At 46.5% G+C, this 25118-nt stretch overlaps 1 protein-coding gene across 1 annotated transcript in view; it reads left to right on the top strand.

Moving 5' to 3' along the window:
- nup85 (nucleoporin 85) overlaps positions 1–25118 on the top strand; it is a 75138-nt gene that overhangs the window by 26378 nt on the left and 23642 nt on the right. The window contains exons 5-12 of the mRNA XM_068004459.1: positions 2883–2959; positions 5325–5368; positions 7663–7732; positions 8577–8698; positions 9168–9302; positions 10973–11095; positions 20903–21034; positions 22292–22398. Of these exons, the coding sequence (XP_067860560.1) occupies positions 2883–2959; positions 5325–5368; positions 7663–7732; positions 8577–8698; positions 9168–9302; positions 10973–11095; positions 20903–21034; positions 22292–22398 (810 nt within the window). The remainder of the gene's footprint in view (positions 1–2882; positions 2960–5324; positions 5369–7662; positions 7733–8576; positions 8699–9167; positions 9303–10972; positions 11096–20902; positions 21035–22291; positions 22399–25118) is intronic.

Raw genomic sequence — 25118 nt, 5'->3', positions numbered from 1 at the left:
GTAGTGCTGAAGACTTATGCTCCAGAACTAGCTGCGCCTCCAGCCAAGCTGTTCCAGTACAGCTATAACACTGGCATCTACCCGACCATGTGGAAAATTGCCCAGGTATGTTCTGTCCACAAAAAGCAGGACAAATCCAATCCGGCCAATTACCGCCCCATCAGTCTACTCTCAATCATCAGCAAAGTGAAGGAAGGTGTCGTCGACAGTGCTATCAAGCGGCACTTACTCACCAGTAACCTGCTCACTGAGGCTCAGTTTGGGTTCCGCCAGGACCACTCTGCTCCAGACCTCATTACAGCCTTGGTCCAAACATGGAGAAAAGAGCTGAATTCCAGAGGTGAGGTGAGAGTGACTGCCCTTGACATCAAGGCAGTATTTGACTGAGTGTGGCACCAAGGAGCCCTAGTAAAATTGAAGTCAGTGGGAATCGGGGAAAACTCTCCAGTGGCTGGAGTCATACCTAGCACAAAGGAAGATGCTAGTGGTTGTTGGAGGCCAATCATCTCAGCCCCAGGGCATTGCTGCAGGAGTTCCTCAGGGCAATGTCCTAGGCCCAACCATCTTCAGCTGCTTCATCAATGACCTTCCCTCCATCATAAGGTCAGAAATGGGGATGTTCGCTGATGATTGCACAGTGTTCAGTTCCATTTGCAACCCCTCAAATAACGAAGTAGTCCGAGCCCACATGCAGCAAGACCTGGACAACATTCAGGCTTTGGCCAATAAGTGGCAAGTAACATTCGTGCCGGACAAGTGCCAGGCAATGACATTCAACAGCATTACCATCGCCGAATCCCCCACCATCAACATCCTGGGAGTCACCATTGACCAGAAACTTAACTGGACCAGCCATATAAATACTGTGGCTGCAAGAGCAGGTCAGAGGCTGGGTATTCTGTGGTAAGTGACTCACCTCCTGACTTCCCCAAAGCCTTTCCACCATCTACAAGGCACAAATCAGGAGCGTGATGGAATACTCTTCACTTGCTTGGATGAGTGCAGCTCCAACAACACTCGAAGCTCGACACCATCCAGGCCAAAGCAGCCCGCTTGATTGGCACCCCATCCACCACCCTAAACATTCACTCCCTTCACCACCGGCGCACCGTGGCTGCAGTGTGTACCATCCACAGGATGCACTGCAGCAACTCCCAAACCCGCGACCTATACCACCTAGAAGGACAAGAGCAGCAGGTACATGGGAACAACACCACCTGCATGTTCCCCTCCAAGTCACACACCATCCCGACTTGGAAATATATCGCCGTTCCTTCATCGTCGCTGGGTCAATATCCTGGAACTCCCTTCCTAACAGCACTGTGGGAGAACCGTCACCACACGGACTGCAGCGGTTCAAGAAGGCGGCTCACCACCACCTTCTCAGGGGCAATTAGGGATGGGCAATAAATGCCGGCCTCGCCAGTGACGCCCACATCCCATGAACGAATAAAAAAAGAAGTAATCTTAATGGCTAATAGAGTGTTGGCCTTTATCTCAAGGGGGTTGGAATTCAAAGGGGAGGAAGTTATGCGTCAGTTGTACACAGCCTTGATCTGACTCCATCTGTAGTAATGCGTTCAGTTCTGGGAACCACAACTCAGGAAGGATATATCGGCCTTGGAGGGGATGGAGTGCTGATGCACCAGAATGGGGTTAATTTACGAGGAGAGATTATATAAACTTGGCTTGTATTCCAATGAATTTAGAAAATGCAGGGAGATCTAATCTCGGTCTTTCAAATAATCAAAGGATTCAATAGGGTAGATAAAAAGAAACTGTTTAGAGATGCTGGTTCAGTTGAAACTTTCAAGACTGTACTGTAAAGAGGCATTTCTTAAGTGAGGAGTTTTCTGGGCAGTTATATACATTGTGTTCTATCACAAGTCATCACTGAGGTTATGGTGATGGAGGGAGAACGGCAGTATAGAAATGAATTTCAGCTTCATTGCTGATATATTAGCCACAGTAGCATGGCTCAGTGGTAGCACTCTCATCTCTTGGGTCAGAAGGTTGAAGCTCCTCTCCAGGACCTGAGCACAAAATCTAGGCTGACACTCCAGTGCAGTACTGAGGAAATGCTACATTGTTTGGTGTCCTGGCCAGCATTTATCCCTCAGACAACACACCAGAATAGCTCTCTTGGTCTGGCGCTCTTTGGGCTCTGGCGCTTAGTGCTTGCTCTCCGAGCTCTGGCGCTCCGGGCTCTGGAGCTCCAGGCGCTGGCCCACTCGTGCTCTTACTCTCTCGCTGTGGCGCGCGCTCTCTCCCCGTGTTTGTATGTATGTTGAAGGTGTGCACTATAAAGGGAGGAATATAGAATATTAAAGTGACAGATCAGCCGTGATCTAATTGAATGACCTACTACTGTTCCTACGTTAAAGCCGGTTCCATTCGAACCATCCGTCAGACAATGTGTGGTAAAACCTTAACGGTGAGTTAGCTCCCCCAGTGGCTGGTGGTTAAAGGCAGTGCCCAGGGTAAGTCATATCGAGCAGTATGGCCCTTGGTTTGATTTCTGATCTCTGTTCACAAGATTGATAAAGATGAGAGAGACTGTTTAGCTTAACCTCGTTCAGCCCTTCAGAAAAACATCTACAGTCTTGTCACCGTGTAACTGTTGACACAGGGGTCCGATTACACATGTTGATCCTTTTCTGGCATCTGTTCTAAATGTGCCTTTCTGCAGTTTCTAACTTGTGCCCTTGTCCGACTGTCAAGATTTAATCTGGATGAATTGCCTTTTTCTGAGCTTTCTCACATCTTGCCTATTCTGACGAGACTCCTCGCCTGCTTGGAAATGCTCCGGCTGGAGTCAGCACCTCCTGGTAAGGGAGGCGGTATTATTTCCACACGATAACAGATGATGAGTTTTATTGCAGGTTAATCCACGTCAGCAGGAACTACCGTTCGGTGATTAGAGCTTACATGGAGGAGCTGCACAAAGCTGCAGGAACTGGTAAGATGCAGGTCATCATGTGAGGAATTTACTGCAGAGAAATTCATTACACACCAGCTTCCCAAAGTATTGGGGACTTCAGAAATGATAAAAAGCTGCTCTTCTATGCTTTGTGCTTTTTAAAATGATAAAAAGCTGCTCATTTTCTTTCCTGAGTGGGCCTCGTGCAAGGCACCATCCTGTGACCAGTGACCTGCTCCCACCCCATAACCAGCCTCTTGCATCTTCCACGATGGCTGAGAGTTTATCCAGGGAGCAGCTGAGGCATCAGGGAACTTACAGGCCACACTCGCACATCCTGGAAATGTGTCACAGAGCCCCGGGGTAAAGGGGTAGGAGTAAGCTTAGGGTGGCTCTGAATTTATCCAGCGTGTACTTGAACCATGTAGTCCAGGAAAGCCTCAAGTTCGACCCCTAGTTTGTGATGAGTTAGCTAATTGTGGGCGGGGGGCTACAGTTAGCCACAGTACCCCGGAATTAGGCAGGTGAGAATCACTCCGAGCTGCTGCTTCTATTTACGTCCAATGACTGTGTGCGACGTAGGAAGAGTCAAGGATTAGAGAAGTCCATTCAGCGCATTGAAATCCATCCCTCCAATACCCAAACTTTCCCATTGTAATATCCGTCCTCTTGAATGTACCTCATCAACTCTGTGGGGCAATTATATTCCATAAGTATCCCACTGGGTAAAGAGGATTTTCCTAAGCTGTTTCAAATTTCCTTTTCACAAATTTAAGTTTAATTCTTCTTTGCCTTTCTTGGCTTAATTAATATTCAAGTTTACTCTATTATAATAATAACAATAACAACTTGAATTGATATAGTGCCTTTAATGTCATAAAATGTCCCAAGGCGATTCACACGAGCGTTATCAAGCAAAATTTGATACCGAGCCACACGGGGAGAAAATGGGACAGGTGACCTGGTCAAAGAGGTAGGTTATAAGGAGCGACTTAAAGGAGGAGAGAGAGGTTTGGGGAGGGAATTCCAGAGCTTAGGCCCTAGACAGCTGAAGGCACGGCTGCCAATGGTAGAGCAATGAGAATCGGGGATGCAATGAGGTGTGTCCCCCCCCCCCCCCCCCCCCCCCCTTAACCCCATTTTTTTCTAGACTATAGTGCTTGAGCTTCCCAAATCTTTCATTATAGCTCATCCTATAGAATCATAATGTACAGCACAAAAGGAGACTATTGTCACAAAAGGCCCATTGCGTTTGTATTAGCCCTTTACTCAAGCAATCCAACATTAATCTCTTGCTCTCCTTATGGTCCTATATCTTCCTCTGCTTTAAATATTTATCCACTTTTCCCTTAAAAGATACATTGGTCTCTGCCTCAACCACTCCCTGTAGCAAAGCATTCAATGCAACAGCAACCCTCTGGATAAAGAAATGTCTCCTCACTCTTTTAGTGACAATTTTAAATTGATGATCCCTTGTCACTGGCTCCTGACCCAGAGGAAATAGTCTTTCCCTATTCTCACTTATCAAAAGCTTTCATAATTTTAAAAATCTCTATTAATACTCCTCTTATCCTTCTCTGCTCCAGTGGAAATAGTCCCAGTCTTGCCTCAAAACTACAGTTTCTCATCCCTGGCATCATCCTGGTAAATCTATACTGTACGTTCTCTCTGGTTTTAATGTCCTTTCTATAATGGGGCGCCCAAAACTGCGCACAGTATTCTTAACTGTGGGCTAACCCACGTTTTGTATAAATTTATCATTACCTATTTACTCTTGTACTCTGTGTCCCATTTATATAACTCAAAATGCTGTTGGCCTTTTTTTATGGCTTCACCTACCTGCACTCACACTTTTTGGGAATTATATATTTGAACCCTTCTGTCTCTGTTCATTCCCACCTTTCAGTGTCTTTTCATTGAGTCTATACTCCCAATCCTTATATCAACTCCCAAAATATATTACCTCACTTGTCCACATTAAATTGTATCTGCCACCTGCCTGCCCATTCCATGAACCCCTCTGTCTTCCTAAAGTGTTTCATAGTCCGCATCGCTGTTTGCTAAACCTCCTACTTTTGTGTTGTCAGTAAATTCCAAGATGGTGCTCCAAAAAATCCATCCAAACCATTTGTATATACATTTCCTCTTATATCACATGCCTGAATTTTTGTAAGAAGCCTCTTGTGAGACACCTTATCAACCAGCTTCTGAAAATGCAAGTACACTATATCCACTGCATTCCCTTTATCCAGTCACTTCAAAAATACTCTTTCATTGCAGTTCATCCCCTTTACACTCTTAGTCTCATTGCCCTGTTCTGCACCCTCTCCACTACCTACGTTTTGCATTTCTGATGACTTTAGTGTGCAGTGTCTACAAGAAATATTTATTTTTCTTTTCCTAGCCTTCTCTCGTGATCCAGCCCTATCGATGCAATATGAGGATCAGGTATGAGACTATTCGAGCACTGTTTACTTAATGTTAGGCTGGGGTCCAGGTTGGGCTGAGAGGGAGGTGATTCCTAGGATGCATGTCTATCGCTGACGGGTTTTTTTGTTTTGTGCTAGGAGTGCAAATGAGCTATTTTCACGATGGTGTGTGGAGCGTTGACACTCTGCCCTCCCCTTCCCCTTCAGGGGCTATCGAGCATTCAGGCTGTAAGATGCCGTACCGCTGGACTGGCCAGAGGGGGCAAGTTTGCTTTTAGAACTTCTCATTTTAAATTCCCGCAATCTTTTCTCCTTCGCTTTCTTTGGGACTGGCTCCTGGCTGGGGACCGGCTCCATGGGCACTGGCTCCTGGCTGGGGACCGGCTCCATGGGCACTGGCTCCTGGCTGGGGACCGGCTCCATGGGCACTGGCTCCTGGCTGGGGACCGGCTCCATGGGCACTGGCTCCTGGCTGGGGACCGGCTCCATGGGCACTGGCTCCTGGCTGGGGACCGGCTCCATGGGCACTGGCTCCTGGCTGGGGACCGGCTGTAGGGGCACTGGCTCCTTCAGGCCTTTTTTAATCTACCAGATCTCATGAAAGGAATCTCCCAGGTAAAGGGACTCACTCTTTGATGAGCTCAGCATTGCAAGTATAGTCTTCAACACACGCATTCATGTACGGTGTTTACTTGAAGCCAGAATAATGACCTTCTGGTAGTCCTCACTGCGCTAATCCAAGCTTTCGCCCTGACCTTTCCTGATTCAGGATAGCTCAGCTGCTGAGAGTCCATTGATTTCTGCAGATTTTGGGCCAAAAGTTTTCACGGTGACTTGAACTTCCAAGGATCTCTGACCGTGTTAATGTGCGGTGTCCTTCAGGAGAGGCTTATTCTGGTGTTAGTGCTAATGCTTCTTGAACCAAGTATGACAAAGAATATACAAACTAGTACTGGTGTATATCTGCTCCAAAGCAGGAAAATTAGAGTAAAATATTCCTCTTTTGTTAATTTGTGGTGAATAGAACAATGCAATTCAGATCAAACACTCCCAGGGCAGGTACAGCACGGGTTAGATACAGAGTAAAGCTCCCTCTACACTGTCCCATCAAACACTCCCAGGGCAGGTACAGGGTTAGATACAGAGTAAAGCTCCCTCTACACTGTCCCATCAAACACTCCCAGGACAGGTACAGCACGGGTTAGATACAGAGTAAAGCTCCCTCTACACTGTCCCATCAAACACTCCCAGGGCAGGTACAGCACGGGTTAGATACAGAGTAAAGCTCCCTCTCCACTGTCCCATCAAACACTCCCAGGGCAGGTACAGCACGGGTTAGATACAGAGTAAAGCTCCCTCTCCACTGTCCCATCAAACACTCTCAGGGCAGGTACAGCACGGGTTAGATACAGAGTAAAGCTCCCTCTCCACTGTCCCATCAAACACTCTCAGGGCAGGTACAGCACGGGTTAGATACAGAGTAAAGCTCCCTCTACACTGTCCCATCAAACACTCCCAGGGCAGGTACAGCACGGGTTAGATACAGAGTAAAGCTCCCTCTACACTGTCCCATCAAACACTCCCAGGGCAGGTACAGCACGGGTTAGATACAGAGTAAAGCTCCCTCTACACTGTCCCATCAAACACTCTCAGGGCAGGTACAGCACGGGTTAGATACAGAGTAAAGCTCTCTCTACACTGTCCCAAGCTCAGAAGAGTGCCCTCTACTACAGGGGTGCCCAGCTTACAGCCTCTAAGCCTTGGAATCCAGCCTTCGAAGCCCAGGCAACTCAGCCCTATTTGTGCTTATTTTTCTTATTGGCTTGGATGCCTGTTTGAATTTTGTTAGCCTGGAGCTTTGGCAGGGGCTTTTCACAGTGCTGTTGCCTTATTAGTGGATAAATCCTAAATCAGAATACCAGGATTTATCTTTCAGTGACTTGATGTATCTGGTAAGCAATGGCAACAGATGTTGAAACCTTGATGTGGTTTCTGAGGCTCCAGTATCTACACCTATGGGGCCCACAGTGACTGCAGATTTAATTGATGCCAAATTAGGGGCTGTTTTTATTACCATGGGCTCATGTTTACTTTGCTGAGACTGACCAAACTCACTTCACAAAGGATCCTTACAGCTAGGAGAGAGAGCAGACTTGTATCCCCTTCATCTGGGCTGGATCTGAGCCTCGGTCCCGGATGTCTAACCTACTGCAGCGCCCAGGCCCCTTGTTTTCTTGAATTAGTTCCATATCTTGGAGTACGGTGCAATGTGCTGATAGAGGGTAACAGCAGGGTTTCCTTTTTCAACGGCAGGTTTCAATTCTGTCTGCAATGGAGATGATCTGGAATCTGTGCGAGATCCTGTTCGTTGAGGCAGCTCAGGGTAAGGCTGAGAAGCTGTATGTGCTACTTCACAGTGCTCAACTTCATCATTTAACTTTAAGTCTTTATTTGTTCTTGGGATGTGGGCGGCACTGGCAAGTTCCCATTTATTGCCCGTTCTGAGGACATTAAGAGTCAACCGTGGTGTGGGACTGGAGTCGCATTTATTCCAAACTGGGTAGGGATGTCCGTTTCCTTTCCCCGAAGAACACTAATGAACCAGTCGGGTTTTTATGACAATCCGGCAGCTTCATGGTCACTTTCTGGTGCCAGCCCACAAAGTAGCAGGTTTATTGGACTCAATTCACAACTTGCCCTGGTGGGATTTGAACTCACATTCTCTGGGTTGCTGGTCCAGGACCAGAACCACTAGACTACTGCAATCAGTACAAACAAATAAAACATCAGTGCCACCTCCCCGGGTGGCTGGAGTGTGCAGGCATCATCCAGGGCGATGTCGGCCAGGAGTGCCCAGGCTCTGCAGGGTTAGCTGAGACAAAAAGAGGGGTTCTACTGAGCTAGAGAGGGGAAGACTCCACCAGAGCTCCTGCTCTGGCTCGCTGTGTCAAGGGAGTGTGTGGATGTTGGCCAAGGGCAAGGTTAGGCTCAACGTGGTGCCTTCTGGTTGAACAGCCTGTGACTGCCACTGTCTAGGCTCAAGTATGAAATACGCCACTGGAGGACTGCTGGTGCCTGTGGAACCCGTACCTAGACAGGGACTGGAAACATTTACAGGAGGGGGAAAAGTAAAATTCTGGCTGCAGCAATGGGTTGTGACTAAATTGTTTTAACTAGATGTTGTATGTGGTTTATGGAAATACAAAGGCAGTGATGTCTGGTTGCAGCTGGCTCTCTCATGATGCTCCTTCTGGACTGGATCAAACTGCATATCTGCCAGGTGGATGCTATGAGTCAACAGCTCCTGGCTTCTGATAGCCCCACGGAGCACCTGTACTACTGGAACGTGGTAAGTGATGACTCGGTGCTGCCAGGGGGCTTGGTTCACCACAGCTCTTGTTAGAAGTGATTGTCGATGGGATGGTGGATGTCTGAGCTGGTTTCAAACAATGAGTTTGCAGCATTAAAACGCTGTCTGCATTGCTGAGTCACACAGGCCAGGAAGGACCCAGGTCCAGCCCGTGTTCTGATCTACAGCTGAGCCGCTACATTTAGCCACATTGTCCTGGGCTAGGGAAGGGTGCAAATCACCCAGGCTTCTGTGCTTGATCATTGGTGGTCTGTGCTGGAAACTGCCCTCCCCACCGCCCGTCGAGTGTCAGAGCGCCCCCTCCCCACCGCCCGAAGGTGTTCGGCCCTCGGGGAGGGGGCTGGGGGAAAGCGTGGAGAATTGAGATTTTTAGAAATTAAATGTCTCGGAGGTGATGGGGTTCAAGGTCTGACTGTTATTGTTGTGACGTTCTCCTTGTATTTTCCAGATTACTGGCTATGTGCTACAAGGCCGGATAGAGGAATCCCGGCAGTTGCTGGCTAAGAAGGCCTTGGTTGAACCTGCAGCCAATTCCATGTACAGCAGTATGGATGACCTGTTGAAAAAGATGCCCATTTTCACTGTAGGTCATGGAGTTGGTTTTCTTTTTGTCCCCCCCCCCCCCCACTTCCCTTGGTGTCCGGAGGACTCAGACTCACTCTTGGGTACAACTCCATGGGTACTTCGATACCCTGTCCCAAGTGGCTGTTTTTTTGTCATTTTTTTTCTCTCTTCCCTCAGGTGGTGACTCCTTGCTGAAATATGTTCCGGCAAGCTCTAGTTTCTGTCTGGTACCTACCTTTTAAGTGGTCATTATTTATGCGTGAGCTTTAACTATGAGCATCTGCTGACTATCCAGCATCTCAGCCCAGTTCCGTGCTCCCCTGCCGCCTACATATGTGCGCCTCAACCTGGGTCAGCTGGGCAGCGATCAAGAATGGGGACCCTGTTGATTTATTCCCCACTCGTCCCTAATTTTGTGGTGCTGAGACCAATTGTACCATCCAACTGCTGCTCCCCAGCTGAGGTCAGCTAACTTGGCAATCTGAAAGATTCAACACTTTCCCATCTTGGGTGCCCAGCACCTGCTGTAAGCCTGGATCGGGTTCAGGGTAAAGTTTCCCAAGAGGCAGTTTTGTATACAGGCCAAGCTCTCTTTACAGAGAGACATTACTGCAACAAAGGAGACTTTCATCCCAGCAATCTGTGCTGGATTTGAATCTGGCCCAAGAGTGTAAAGGGCAGTGTCCAAGCCAGTCTCCTCACCTGCAGATCCGTGTTGTCATCAACAAGCGGAAAGTGTTGCGTGGCGACCTGGTGCAAGGAAAGTGAGTGGAGGAGTCGGTCTGTTGTGCTGATGAGCAGCAGCCAGGGATTGTGTACCACGTGGGAGCCACATGTAATCCAGCCCCTGAAGCCCAGACAGCCTGGTCCTTTTTACGCTTATATTTCTTATTAACCGCTTTGTCCTGTTTGACTTTCGAGGGCTGGGAGGTTTGTAAAGAGCTGTTGCCTCAGCGCTAGGTAAACCCTGAATAGGAGTGTTGTTAGTATCGGTGACTGTAGACGTGTTCTGATACACATCTGAGTGGCCTACATCAACACAAGGTTTGGACACCCCCTGGTCTTGTAACTGGATTGGTGGAAGGTTAGGAAGTTGGGCAGCTGCCTCCTCTCTATCAAGGAATGGGAAACATCAGTAGAAAAGGAAGCAGGTGTTTACTGGGAAGTGATGTCCTGGTTTGTGTTGTTGGAGCTGAAGTTCTGAAGGCAGGCAGTAGCTGTCCTCTGATGCCTCGTCCCCGTGGCCATTCTTTATTTGTGAGCCTAGCCAGGCTATTTGCCCATGGAGGGCATCTTAGCCATGACCAATCCTGTACACTGATTGCTGGTTAGTGACCTGGAGTGGGCTACTTTTTTTTTCCTCCCTTCCCCCAGCTCAGGCTGATTATAGCACCCTAACTGCCATCCTGGATAAGATCAGCTAACCCATCACAGACTGGGGATTCATCTTGGGCCCTCCAACTCTGTGTGGTTTAGTCCTAAATGAGCCATTGCCTTTCCTCATTCGGGCATCTGGTAACTTTTTCATTCACATGAGCCAATATTGAACTTCCAGTGCTGTGCCCTGCCACTGTTGGATAACTTAAAATATTTTTGTCCTAATAGTTGTTCTGAGGAAATGTCAGTGTCTCTGTTGTCAGTGTTGAACCTTCTCATGCTGTCTTCACTGTCTGCTTTCCCTCACCTTAGCCTGGAGTTAATCAGACCCTAACAGAGTTTGAGTTGAAATGGCGCCACTGGCAAGAGGAGTGCCAGCGATGCCTGAGAGAGGGAACCTTTGCATCCAACAGTGATCTACTGCTAATCTGTCAGGTAAGAATGAAGGCGATGCTGAGCTCTGATTGAACATACCCTGGTCTGTACTTTGGAGCCCTTTCTGAGGCTGTCAGTGTACCGTCGCTCTCGCTATATCAGTAATAGAGAAGCCAACAAAAAACATCGTGCTGCTTGTGGAGCCCTCGAAGACCCATAGAACGCAAGAACTTTTTATAAATAAGAAAAGGCCATTAGGCCCAGTGGGGCTGTCCCCTTAACACACATCAACCCCACCCTCTCGCCAAATCCCCCACTTCCTCCTTCATTCAAAAACTCATCACATTTACTCTGTCCCCTTCAAACCCCTTCCCCTTTGTTGAAAACCTTCTGCCTGGATCCCCCTTCCTGCCCCACACTCCCGAATTTTTAATATTTGCCCCCGCAGCCTATTTTGAATTTCCATCGCAGTCAGCAAGTTACCAGGTTCAGTCCTCTATCACCACTGTTAAAGTGGAGATGCCGGTGATGGACTGGGGTTGACAAATGTAAGGAATCTTACAACACCAGGTTATAGTCCAACAGTTTTATTTGAAAATGACAAGCTTTCGGAGGCTTTCTCCTTCGTCAGGTGAAGTGTCACACTCAACGACTCAGCATCCACAGCCCTCTGGGGTAGAGAATTCCAAAGATTCACAACCCTCTGAGTGAAGAAATTCCTCTTCATCTCTATCCTAAATGGCCGACCCCTTATCTTGAGACAATGACCCCTAGTTCTAGACTCTGCAGCCAGGGAAAACAGCCCCTCAGCATCTACCCTGTCAAGCCCTCTAAGAATTTTATACGTTTCAATGAGATCACCTCTCATTCTTCTAAACTCCAGAGACTATAGGCCCATTCTACTCCATCTCCCCTCATAGGACAACCCTCTCATCCCAGGAATCAATCTAGTGAACCTTCGTTGCACCGCCTCTAAGGTAAGTATATCCTTCCTTAGGTAAGGAGACCAAAACTGTACACGAGGTCTCACCACAGCCCTATATAATTGCAGCAAGACCTCCTTACTCTTATACTCCAACCCTCTCGCAATAAAGGCTAAAATACCATTTGCCTTCCTAATTACTTGCTATACTTGCTTATTCATTTTCTGTGATTCGTGTACAAGGACACCCAAATCCCTCTGAATAACAACATTTCTTAGACTCTCATCTTTTAAAAAAAAAAATTCTGCTTTTCTATTCTTCCTACCAAAGTGGATAATTTCATATTTCCCCACATTATACTTCATCTGCCATCTTCTCGCCCACTCACTTAACCTGTCTATATCCGTTTGCAGCCTCTTTACATCCTCCGCACAGCCTACTTTCCCACCTCGCTGTGTATCGTAAGCAACCTTGGATACATTACACTCGGTCCCCTCATCTAAGTCATTGATGTATAGTGTAAACTGCTGAGGCCCAAGCACTGATCCTTGCGGCACCCCACTAGTTACAATCTGCCAACCTGAAAATGACCCATTTATTCCTGCTGTATTTTCTGACTCTTAACCAATCCTCAATCCATGCTAATATATTACCCTCAATCCCATGAGCCCTAATCTTGTGTAACAACCTCTTGTGTGGCGCCTTATCGAATGCCTTTTGAAAATCCAAATATACTACATCCTCTGGTTCCCCTTTATCCACCCTGCTAGTTACACCCTCAAGAAACTCTTAGGGAAATCGTGTTTGACAAATTTATTTTCATAAAACTGTGTTGACTCTGCCTAATCATATTATGATTTTCTAAGTGCCCTGTTACTACATCCTTAATAATAGATTCCAGCATTTTCCCTTCTACTGATGTCAGGCTAACTGGCCTATAGTTCCCTGTTTTCTCTCTTTCCCCCCCCCTTTCCTGAATAGCAGGGTTACATTTGCTACCTTCCAATCCATGGAGAGAACTTGAGCAGAGAAAACAAGCCCAACATCTTTAATGTTTCCTCAGGGTGTAAAAATTCCTAATGCTTTAAGGGTATAATATCCTTCCCGGATCAAAGATGGGTGAATGGAGTTGAGATACAGATCAGCCATGATCTGATTGCAAGCTGGCTTCTGGGCTGGCTACTCCCGAGGGAGCTACTTTGCTGTGCAACTCTATCCTTGGCCATCCTTTGCCCTTTTTCCTCCAATCTCCTCTCTTCCACTGTTTAAGTTCCCCTGGTTCTGATAGTGGGTGCATTTTAGCCCAAACTACAAGTTCAAGCTGCAAGTTTAAAGTTACTGCCCATCCCCCGACCATGCCTGCTCTTCATTTTCATCAGTGAACACTGGATCTTTCCCCAAGTTTGGCTTCCAAATTCCTGGACTTCTTTGCCATCAAGACTATGCTATTACACTGGACTACACTGTCAGACTCAGCTGCTGTGACTCTGATCTGCTATTCAGTTGCTTAAGTTTTAATGTAACTTCGTCTAGCTTCTAGCCCATCCGCCACCGCTGCTGAGCTTATGACTGTCCTGCTGGTCCTATTGATTTTTAAGCTTTACTTTGCTACAGTCTGGTTCCTGGCCAGAAATTCACTCTGCTGGGCCGTAGTCCATTTCTCCATCGCTTCTGGATCTTATAGCGATCACCAACTTTGCCAAAGTTTTTCTGTCCCACGACTGATTCTGCACACCACCTGGCTCTTCATTCCCATGGAAACGCCTCCAGCAGTGGGTCCTCTGATACTCTACCCTTCAAATAGCTTCTGGACTCACTCGCTCTCCACACCTGTCTCCAATCCTGCACATCAGTTCGTTGATGCTCCAAGCTGACTCCACCCTATTTACATCAACTTTATCTCACCATGGCACCTCTGACTTTGACTTTACTTTGGACAAATGTGAGGTCATCCACTTTGGATCTAAAAAGGATAGAACAGGGTACTTTCTAAATGGTAAAAAGTTAAAAACAGTGGATGTCCAAAGGGACCTAGGGGTTCAGGTACATAGATCATTGGAGTGTCATGAACAGGTGCAGAAAATAATCAAGAAGGCTAATGGAATGCTGGCCTTTATATCGAGAGGACTAGAGTGCAAGGGGGCAGAAGTTATGCTGCAGCTATAAAAAACCCTGGTTAGACCGCACCTGGAGTACTGTGAGCAGTTCTGGGCACCGCACCTTCGGAAGGACATATTGGCCTTGGAGGGAATGCAGCGTAGGTTTACTAGAATGATACCTGGACTTCAAGGGTTAAGTTACGAGGAGAGATTATACAAATTGGGGTTGTATTCTCTGGAGTTTCGAAGGTTAAGGGGTGATCTGATCGAAGTTTATAAGATATTAAGGGGAACGGATAGGGTGGATAGAGAGAAACTATTTCTGCTGGTTGGGGATTTTAGGAGTAGGGGACACAGTCTAAAAATTAGAGCCAGACCTTTCAGGAGTGAGATTAGAAAACATTTCTACACACAAAGGGCGGTAGAAGTTTGGAACTCTCTTCCGCAAACAGCAATTGATACTAGCTCAATTGCTAAATTTAAATCTGAGATAGAAAGCTTTTTGGCAACCAAAGGTATTAAGGGATATGGGCCAAAGGCAGGTATATGGAGTTAGATCACAGATCAGCCATGATCTTATTAAATGGCGGAGCAGGCACGAGGGGCTGAATGGCCTACTCCTGTTCCTATGACTCCCTCCTATTGTCTCCTCTCTATTGCCCGTTTATTACCAGGACACATCATCTAATCTTGCTATGTAACCACACCCGTGTAACTTGAGTTTCTCTGTGTCCATTCGCGTGTGCGATTTGGATGCCGTTCTGAGCCCATCGCTTGTTTTCTCCCTTTTTTCTTCTTTACCCCTCCGAGACCCCCATCTCCTTTTGAAATGCCTCCTTTCATTATCCCCCTCTCAGGTACTCCGCCCCCCCAAATCCCAACCCCAATCCATCAGTACTCCTCGACCTTCCTACTCTCGTGCTGCCGTCCCATGGCTTGACTCCCTCTTCGGTAAGCCTACAGCTTTCCTCTGTGCCTCTCGGTCGTTCCCACTGGTACGGCCCTCATCTCCACTCCCTTAAGTCCAAGGAACGCAGACTTGAACGTTTATGGCAGACAACTGGTTTAGCCATTCATCGCCAGATCTGGCTGGACCACATAAAGCACTATCAGGTCCTGCTCTCCTCTGCCAAAAATGCTCACTATTCCAGGATCATCCTGGAATGCAAAGATAACCCCCGGCTTCTCTTCACTACAAACCGTCATCTTAAAATCCTCTCCCCTGCCTCCTCCACCCTTACCTCCAACAACATGCGAGAAGCTCATGGACTTTGTCACTAAGATTGAGACTGTTTGTTCAGCTGCCTCGACTGCTTCCCTCCCTTCCCCTGGCCCACCAACTCTAACTTCCTGTAAGGTTCCCCCCTGCCCTTGCCCTGAACTCACATCTTCCTCTAGTTTCTCTGCCATCTCCTCTTATGCCCTCTCCCAGCTCATTTTGTACATGAGCCCCACCCTTCACCCTTGACCCTATTCCCACCAACTGCTGACCACCCAGCTTCCCTCCCTGGCCCCCATGTTAGCTGATATTATTAACGGTTCCCTCGCCTCAGGTACTGTTCCCCCTCCCCTTCAGATCTGCCTTCATCACCCCCTCAAAGAACCCACCCTTGACCCCTCTGTCCTTGCAAACTACCGCCCCATCTCCAACCTCCTTTTTCTCTCCAGACCTTGAATGTTTTGTCGCCTCCTGAATCTGTGCCCATCTTTCCTGCCATTCCATGTTTGAATCCCTCCTATCAGGTATCTGCCCCTGCCACAGGACTGAAACGGCCCTTATCAAAGTGACAAATGACATCCTATATGACAGTGACCATGGTAAACTATCTCTCCTCATCCTTCGTGACCTGTGTGCAGCCTTTGACATGGTTGACCACACCATCTTCCTCCAATACCTCTCCTCCATCATCCAGCTGGGTGAACATAAGAGATAGGAGCAGGAGTAGGCCATTTGGCCCTTTGAGCCTGCTCCACCATTCAGTGAGATCATGGCTCATTTGATTCTGGCCTCAACTCCACTTTCCCGCCTGTTCCCCATATCCTTTGATTCTCTTGCTGATCAAAAATTTGTCTAGTTTAGTCTTGAATATATTCAGTGTCTCAGCCTCCACCGCTCTTTGGGGCAAAGAATTCCAAAGGTTCACAACCCTCTGGGAGAAGAAATTCCTCCTCATTTCCATCTTAAATGGGCAACTCCTTATTCTGAGACTATGCCCCCTAGTTTTAGATTCCCCCATGAGGGGTAACATCCTCTCAGCATCTACCCTATCGAGTCCCCTCACAATCTTATGTTTCAATAAGATCTCCTCTCATTCTTCTAAACTCCAATGAGTATAGACCCAACCTGTTCAATCTTGCCTCATAAGACAACCCTTCCATACCTGGAATCAACCTAGTGAAACTTCTCTGAACTGCCTCCAATGCAAGTATGTCCTTCCTTAAATAAGGGCACCAGAACTGTACGCAGTACTCCAGGTGTGGTCTCACCAGCACCCTGTACAGTTGTAGCATGACTTCCCTGCTTTTATACTCCATCCCCCTAGAAATAAAGGCCAATATTCCATTTGCCTTCCGGATTACCTGCTGCACCTGTATGTTGACTTTTCGTGTTTCATGTATGTGTTTCATTTTGTAATATTTCTCCATTTAAATAATGTTTTGCTTTTTTATTCTTCCTCCCAAACTGGATGACTTCACATTTTCCCACATCATATTCCATCTGCCAAATTTTTGCCCATTCGCTTAACCTGTCAATATCCCTTTGCAGACAACTTGCTTTTCCACCTATCTTTGTATCATCAGCAAATTTGGCCACAAGACACTCTGTTCCTTCATCCAAGTCATTGATATATATTGTAAATAGTTGAGGCCCCAGCACTGAGCCCTGCGGCACCCCACTAGTTACAGATTGCCATCCTGAAAATGACCCTCTTATCCCAACTCTTTTTTTGTTTTCTGTTAGTTAGCCAATCCTCTATCCATGTCAGTATATTACCCCCAACACCATGAGCTCTTATCTTGTGCAATAACCTTTTATGTGGCACCTTATCAAATGCCTTTTGGAAATCCAAATACACTACATCCATTGGTTCCCCTTTATCCACCCTGCCCGTTACTTCCTCAAAGAACTCTAATAAATTTGTCAAACATGATTTCCCCTTCATAAAACCATGCTGACTCTGCTTGATTTTATTTTGAGTCTCTAAATGTCCTGCTACTACTTCTAGCATTTTCCCTATGACAGATGTTAGGCTAATTGGTCTATAGTTACCTGCTTTCTGTCTCACTCCCTTCTTGAATAGGCGATTTACATTTGCGGTTTTCTAATCCACTGGGACCTTTCCAGAATCTAGTGAATTCTGGAAGATTACAACCAATGCATCCACTATCTCTGTAGCCACTTCCTTTAACACCCTCTGATGCAAGCCATCAGGTCCAGGGGACTTGTCAGCCTTTAGACCCATTAATTTACCCAGTACTTTTTCTCTAGTGATAGTGATTGTTTTTAGTTCCTCCCTCCCCTTTGCCCCTTGATTTTCTACTATTATTGGTATGTTATTACTGACTTCTACTGTGAAGACAGATACTAAATATCTGTTCAAAGCCTCTGCCATTTCCTTGTTTTCCATTATTATTTCCCCAGTCTCATCCTCTAAGGGACCAATGTTTACTTTAGCTACTCTCTTCCTTATATACTTGTAGAAGCTTTTACTGTCAGTTTTTATATTTCTTGCTAGTTTACTCTCATAATCTATTTTCTCCCTTTTATTATTCTTTTAGTCATCCTTTGCTGGTTTTTAAAGTTTTCCCAATCTTCGGGCTTACCAGTAATCTTTGCCATGTTGTATGCTTTTTCTTTTAACCTGATACCATCCTTGACTTCCTTAGTTAGCCATGGTCGGTTCACCCTTCTCATGGAATCTTTCCTCCTTACTGGGATATATTTTGTTGAGAGTCATAAAATATCTTTTTAAATGTTTGCCACTGCTTATCCACCATCATACCTTCTAATCTGTTTTCCCAGTCTACTTTAGCCAATTCTGCCCTCATTCCTTTATAATTGTCCTTATTTAGGTTTAATACAGTAGTTTCAGATCCAAGATCCTCGCTCTCAAACTGGATGTGAAATTCCATGATATTATGATCACTGTTTCCTAAGGGTGGGACTGCACTTGCCTGGTTCCGTCCTTATCTATCCAGTCGTAGCCAGAGAATCACCTGCAATGGCTTCTCTTCCCGCTCCCGCTCTATTACCTCTGGACTCCCCCAAGGATCTATCCTTGGCCCTCTCCTATTACTCATCTACATGCTGCCCCTCGGTGACATTATCCGAAAACACAACGTCACGTTCCACATGTACACTGATGATACCCAGCTCCACCTCACCACCACCTCTCTTGACCCCACTACTGACTCTGATTTGTCTCACTGCTTGTCCGACTGGATGAGCAGAAATTTTCTCCAGCTAAATATTGGGAAGACTGAAGCCAATGTCTTCGGACCCTGCCACAAACTCCGTTCCCTATCCACCGACTCCACCCTCTCCCTGACCACTGTCTGAAGCTGAACCAGACTGTTCACAACCTTGGCGTCCTATTTAACCCCGAGAGGAGCTTCCGACCACATATCCGCTCCATCACCAAGACCACCTACTTCCACCTCTGTAACATCGCCCGCCTCCACCCCTGCCTCAGCTCACCTGCTGCTGAAACTCTCGTCATGCCTTTGTTACCTTTAGACTTGACTATTCCAATACCCTCCTGGCCGGTCTCCCATCTTCCACCCTCCCTGAACTTGAGCTCATCCAAAACTCTGCTGTCCATATCCTAACTCACACCAAGTCCCGTTCACCCATTATCCCTGTGCTCACTGATGTGCATTGGTTCCCGGTCCGACAACGCCTCAATTTTTTAAAATAAATGTTCTCATCCTTGTTTTCAAATCACTCCATGGCCTCGCCCCTCCCTATCTCTGTAACCTCCTCCAGCCCTGCAACCCTCCGAGATCTCTGCGCTCCTCCAATTCTGGCCTCTTGCGCATTGTCGATTTTAATCGCTCCACCGTTGATGGCCGTGTCTTCAGCTGCCTTGACCTCAAGCTCTGGAATTCCCTCCCTAAACCCCTCCGTCTCTCCGCCTCTCTCTCCTCCTTTAAGACTCTCCTTAAAACCCACCTCTTTGACCAAGCTTTTGGTCACCTAAACTAATATCTCCTTATGTAGCTTGGTGTCAAATTTTTTTGATAATTGCTCCTGCGAGGCACCTTGGGATGTTAAATGCAAGTTGTTGTTGGTTGAATGATGGTGGAACAGGCTAGAGAGGCTAAATGGCCTACTCCTGTTCTTGTGTTTAGGTGATTGCATATAGTATTTCCAACAGGACGGGACTTGACAGTTGTCTCTATCACACCATGCTGTTACTCAGCAAGAAATAGGTTTTTTTTTAAATCAGCTGATTGTTCATAAAGATTAGTACAGGTAGGGAGACCACTGGGCCATGTAGCTCATCCATGGAAACCTTGCAATACTCCTCATTACAGCATCTAATTGATTCTTGAATGTTTGCAGAGTTTTTGCCTTCATTGCCCTACCCAGAGACCATTTCAGATGTGCTCACTCTGTGAAGCAGTCCTGAACTTGCATTTTCCTGTCCTCGTAGCTGTCTCGATAAGTGTTAGTGTCTTATAATCAGAGTTGTTCAAAGTGGCTGGAACAGATGGAAGGATGTCTCAGGAACAGGCCAAGCCGTTCACATTTGTATTTGTGCTTTTCAGTTGGGTGGTGGTCAGCAGTGAGAGCCCTAATGGATATTCTTCACCCCGATGACTGGTACTTTAGTGGGTACATCACAGTAGGAGGCCATTCAGCCCATCGTGCCTGTGCCGGCTCTCTGAAAGACCTATCCAATTGGTTCCATTCCCCTGCCCTTTCCCCATAGTCCTGTAAATTTTTTCACTTCAAGTATTTATCCAATTCCCTTTTGAAAGTTACTACTGAATCTGCTTCCACCGCCCTTTCAGGCAGTGCATTCCAGATCATTACAACTCACTGCGTAAAAAAATGCTTCCTCATGTCGCCTCTGGCTCTTTTGCCGATCACCTTAAATCTGTGTCTTCTCGTTACTGACCCTTCTGCCATTGGAAACAGTTTCTCCTTATTTACTCTTATCAAAACCGTTCATGATTTTGAACACCTCTATCAAATCTCCCCTTAATCTTCTCTGCTCTAAGGAGAACAATCTCAGCTTCTCCAGTCTCCACATAACTGAAGTCCTTCATCCCTAGAACCATTCGAGTAAATCTCTTCTGCACCCTCTCTAAGGCCTTGACATCCTTTCCAAAGTGTAATGCCCAGAATTGAACACAATACTCCAGCTGAGGCCTAACCAGTGTTTTATAAAGGTTTAGCATAACTTCCTTGCTTTTGTACTTTGCCTTCATTAGTAAACCCAGGATCCCAAATGCTTTTTTTTTAAACAGCCTTCTCAACTTGCCCAGCCACCTTCAAAGATTTGTGTACATACACCCCCAGGTTTCTGTACCTGCACCCCCATTAAAATTGTACCATTTAGTTTATATTGCCTCTCCTCATTCTTCCTACCAAAATGCATCACTTTACACTTCAGTGTTGTTACATCTGCCATGTGTCTGCCCACTTCACCAGTCTGTCTCTGTCCTCCTGAAGTCTGTTACTATCCTCCTCATTGTTTATTACATTTCCGAGTTTCGTGTCAAGGCCAGTTGTCACACATCTACTTGCTTCCCTGGCAGAGCTCAGCTAATTGGTTTGTGAAATGTGTGTGACATGACCGTAGCAAGAGGCACTCAATTTATTTATTCCTCCTTAGATTCTGGCAGGTAATGAGGACGTGTTGCTTGAAAAGAAGGATATCTTGTCCACCTGGTACCACCTCCTGGTCAGCAAGCTGCTGTATTCTCACCCGTCTGTAAAACCCACCGACCTTTATCACTACGCAGAGGTAAGAAACCTTCCAGAGAACTAGTAACTATCCAGCTTACCCGCCAAAATGCTGTTCTCTTTCAGTGTGGTCTTCAATATGATTAGGTGAGGAGTCCATTCTGATGCTATATCCAGTATCAGCTTCAGGGAGTTGATGTGGAGGCACAGTTGGTGCAGTCAGCGCAATGGGTGGGTTAGACACCAGCTTTTCACCTTGGCTCCAATTCAGGCAGACTGGATGTAAGTCTCCAAACTTAAAACAGAAAAAGTAGAAGCTACACAGCAAGTCGGTCTGGGGTTGGGTGTATACTGTGACAGGGAGCCACACATGATACATTTGATTGGACAGTGTAGAGGACACTATCTAACCCGTGCTGTACCTGCCCTGGGAGTGTTTGATGGGACAGTGTAGAGGGAGCTTTACTCTGTGTCTGATCTGTTTTGTACCTGCCCTGGGAGTGTTTGATGAGACGTGATTATGAAGTGCTTGATAGAACAGTTTGCTAAATTCCTGAATTTGGCTGTGGTGTTTTAATACTCTAAGTTCATTGCACGGTAACTAGGTGGTGCTTTGTGTTGTTGAAACTAAACGATCAGGGGGTATTTTCTTAAATTGAGAAAGCTGGGTGAATTGCCAAGGCCCATAGTGTGAGACGAAATAATGATATAATGGTTTTGCTAGTGTGCACCTTTAGTTTAAACAGGTCAGTTTTTGAGTGGTTCCTTCCTTCCTTCTTTGGGTGGCGCTGGTAGAGTCCTGTTAGTATTGGGCTTGTTTGTTGCCACTCCATTGGCCTGAACATATGGCTCTCTGAATCTTCCTCTTTTGTTTCTCCAAGTTGGAAGTCCAACATCCCAGACATGCACTCCTCCCTGCGTCCTCACTGTGCACAGGAGTCAAAGTTTGATACTGCAAACGTGGGTGTAAAAGGGGCGACAGATTTAGGAGGGAGTAAAGACTGGGGGAGGTGAAGAATGCCATAGTTCGGAGGTCCCGGGAAAGAATGAGTGAAGAGCAGGAAACAGTGCTAAGAGTATTGATTTCAATACCGTGAGAATCCAGGAAGGAGGAAATGTGTGTAGGATTGGGAATATGCATTGTACTAGAGAGGAAATTTCAGAGGAACCCTGACCATGGTAGTTTAGATTAGAGAGAGAGAACGGTTGTGTGGCAGGAGACAGGTTAGAAGTGAGAGAGCAGAGACTTGTTGCACACAAGCTTTTTCTTGTATGTTGTGACCTTACTGCTGATGATTCTCCTCCCTGTTGTGTGCAGATCTGCGTGGATCATTTCTTTTCTTATGGGAGCCGGCCTGATGCCCTGGACCAAATCCTGTTGGCGGCATTTGAGTTCAATATTCACCAGGTGTTGAAGGACTGCAGGTGACGAGCGCACACCCACCTGCAATGTACAAATGACACGGGCGCAGTCAGGCTGCATCTTAATGCCTTCAGAAAAAAGATATTGGAGAATGATTTTCTTATGATTTCACTCTAAATATGAAACGGCGGTTTTCCCACATTCATGCCATAAGAACAGAAACAAACATGAGGCTCATTTAATATAAAAACAGAAAATGCTGGAAACACTCAGCTAGTGAGGCAGCATCTGTGGAGAAAGAAACAGAGTTAACGTTTCAGGTCGATGACCTTTCGTCAGAACTGGAAGAAGTTGAAGTTTTTAAGCAGGTTCAGAGCCAGGGAAAGTGGTTTTGGGTTTGGGGGGGTGGATGTGGTGGTTGGTGGTGGTGGAAGGAGAAGGAAGGAAAGGAAAGAGCGAAAGAATATAGGGAGTTAGGAAATAAATTAAAAAGCAGGACTTCTAAGGTAGTAATCTCAGGATTACTCCCAGTACCACGTGCTAGCGAGAGCAGAAATAGGAGAATAGACCAGATGAATGTGTGGCTTGAGAGATGGTGTAGGAGGGAGGGGTTTAAATTCCTGAGGCATTGGGACAGATTCTGGGAAAGGCGGGACCTGTACAAGCTGGACGGGTTGCACCCAAGCAGAGCCGGGACCAATATCCTCGCGGGGGCATTTGCTGGTTCTATTGGGGAGGGTTTAAACTAGTATGGCGGGGGATGGGAACCAAAGGGCAGGTACAGAGAGGACAAATTCAGACCAGGAAACGGGAAGTAGAAAAGCAGTTAGTGACGTAGTTAGTGACTCAGAAAGGCAAAAGAAGCAAAGGTTAAATAGTGTTCAGCACAGGAATTTGACGGGGTTAAAGGGTATATACTTCAATGCAAGGAGTATTACAAACAAAGCAGATGAGCTAAGGGCACAGATAGACACATGGCAGCTTGATATCATTGCTATAATGGAAACCTGGCTTAAAGAGGGGGATAATTGGCAGCTCAATATCCCTGGATATAGTTTTCAGGCAGGATAGAGTGGGTGATAAAAAGGAGGGGGGGGGGGTAGCATTATTGGTTAAAGAATCAATCACAGTTGTGAGAAGGGATGATTTGTTAAATGGATCATCAATCGAGGCCATATGGGTTGAGCTAAGAAATAAAAAAGGGGCAGTCACACTACTGGGAGTGAACTATAGACCCCCGAATAGCGAAAGGGAGATAGAAGAACAAATATGTAGGCAAATTTCTGAGTGCAAAAATAAGAGGGCAATAATAGTAGGGAACTTCAACTACCCGAACATCAACTGGGATTCAAACAGTGTGAGGGGCACAGAGGGCGCAAAATTCTTGATCGGTGTCCAGGAAAACTTTTTTAGCCAGTACGTGACAAGCCCAACAAGAGGGGATGCAATTCTAGATTCAGTCCTGGGAAATGAAGATGGGCAAGTGGGTGAAGTGACAGTGGGTGACCATATTGGGGATAGTGACCACAATTCAGTGGTACAGTATTATGGAAAAGGACAGAGTTAAATCAGAAGTAAACATTTTAAATTGGGGGAAGGCAAATTTTACAGAACTAAGAGGTGATTTGGCAGAAGTGGACTGGATACAACTTTGAGGAGAAATCAGTGGCAAGCCAATGGATTGGTTAACGGACAGAAAACAGAGAGTAGGAATAAATGGGTCATTTTCAGTTTGGCAGGCTGTAACTAGTGGGGTGCCGCAAGGATCAGTGCTTGGGCCTCAGGATAAGAGGTCGGCCATTTAAGATTGAGATGAGGAGGAATTTCTTCACTCAGAGGCTTGTGAATGTTTGGACTTCTTGACCCTACAAGGCTGTGGATGCTGAGTCGTTGAATATATTCAAGGCTGAGATTGATAGATTTTTGGACTCGATGGGAATCAAGGGATACGGGGATCGGGTGGGAAAGTGGAGTTGAGGTCGAAGATCAGCCATGACTTTATTGAATGGTGGAGTAGGCTTGAGGAGTCGTACGGCCTACTCCTGCTCCTATTTACGTTCTTATGGAAGGTCTCTAATAGGGTGGAGGGCAGGAGTGAGGGATGATGGTGCAAGGCAAGGAGGGTGGTAAAGGGACAAGCAAAGAAACAATAGATAGGTCGAAGGGAGCTGTAAATAGCAACATCAGAACCATTACCAGCACCTACTGTCTGAAAAAATAGGACCAGTGGTTATGAGGCTAATTTTCAGGGTTAAACCCACCTTCTCACCATGCACAGGCATGATGGGCTGAATGGCCTCCTCCTGTGCTGTACCTACAGTGATATCGCTCGATCTCGCCGTAGCGCTCAACCCTGCTGTCTCGCCGTGGCGCCCGACCCCTTCGTCGCACCTGACCCCGCCATAGCCCTCAACCCGAAATGCTAGAATCTATTAATTAGGAAGTAGTGACAGAGCACTTAGAAAATCATAATATGATTAGGCAGAGTCAACATGAATTATTAAAGGGAAATCGTGTTTGACATAAGAACATGCTGTACTTAAAGTAGATCAGTCACCTGGTCCAGATCGGATACATCCTAGGTTGCTGAGGGAAGTAAGGGTGGAAATTGCGGAGGTGCTGGCCATAAATCTTCCAAACATCTGCAGATATGGGGGTGGTGCCAGAGGACTGGAGAATTGCAAATGTGTTATGCCCTTGTTCAAAAAAAGGTGTAAGGATAAACCCAGCAACTATAGGCCAGTCAGTTTAACCTCAGTAGTGGGGAAACTTTTGGAAATGA

Source organism: Heptranchias perlo, chromosome 23 (assembly GCF_035084215.1).
Source record: "Heptranchias perlo isolate sHepPer1 chromosome 23, sHepPer1.hap1, whole genome shotgun sequence".
In the NCBI taxonomy this organism is placed as follows: domain Eukaryota; kingdom Metazoa; phylum Chordata; class Chondrichthyes; order Hexanchiformes; family Hexanchidae; genus Heptranchias; species Heptranchias perlo.
This window is presented reverse-complemented; position numbering and strand designations above follow the sequence as displayed.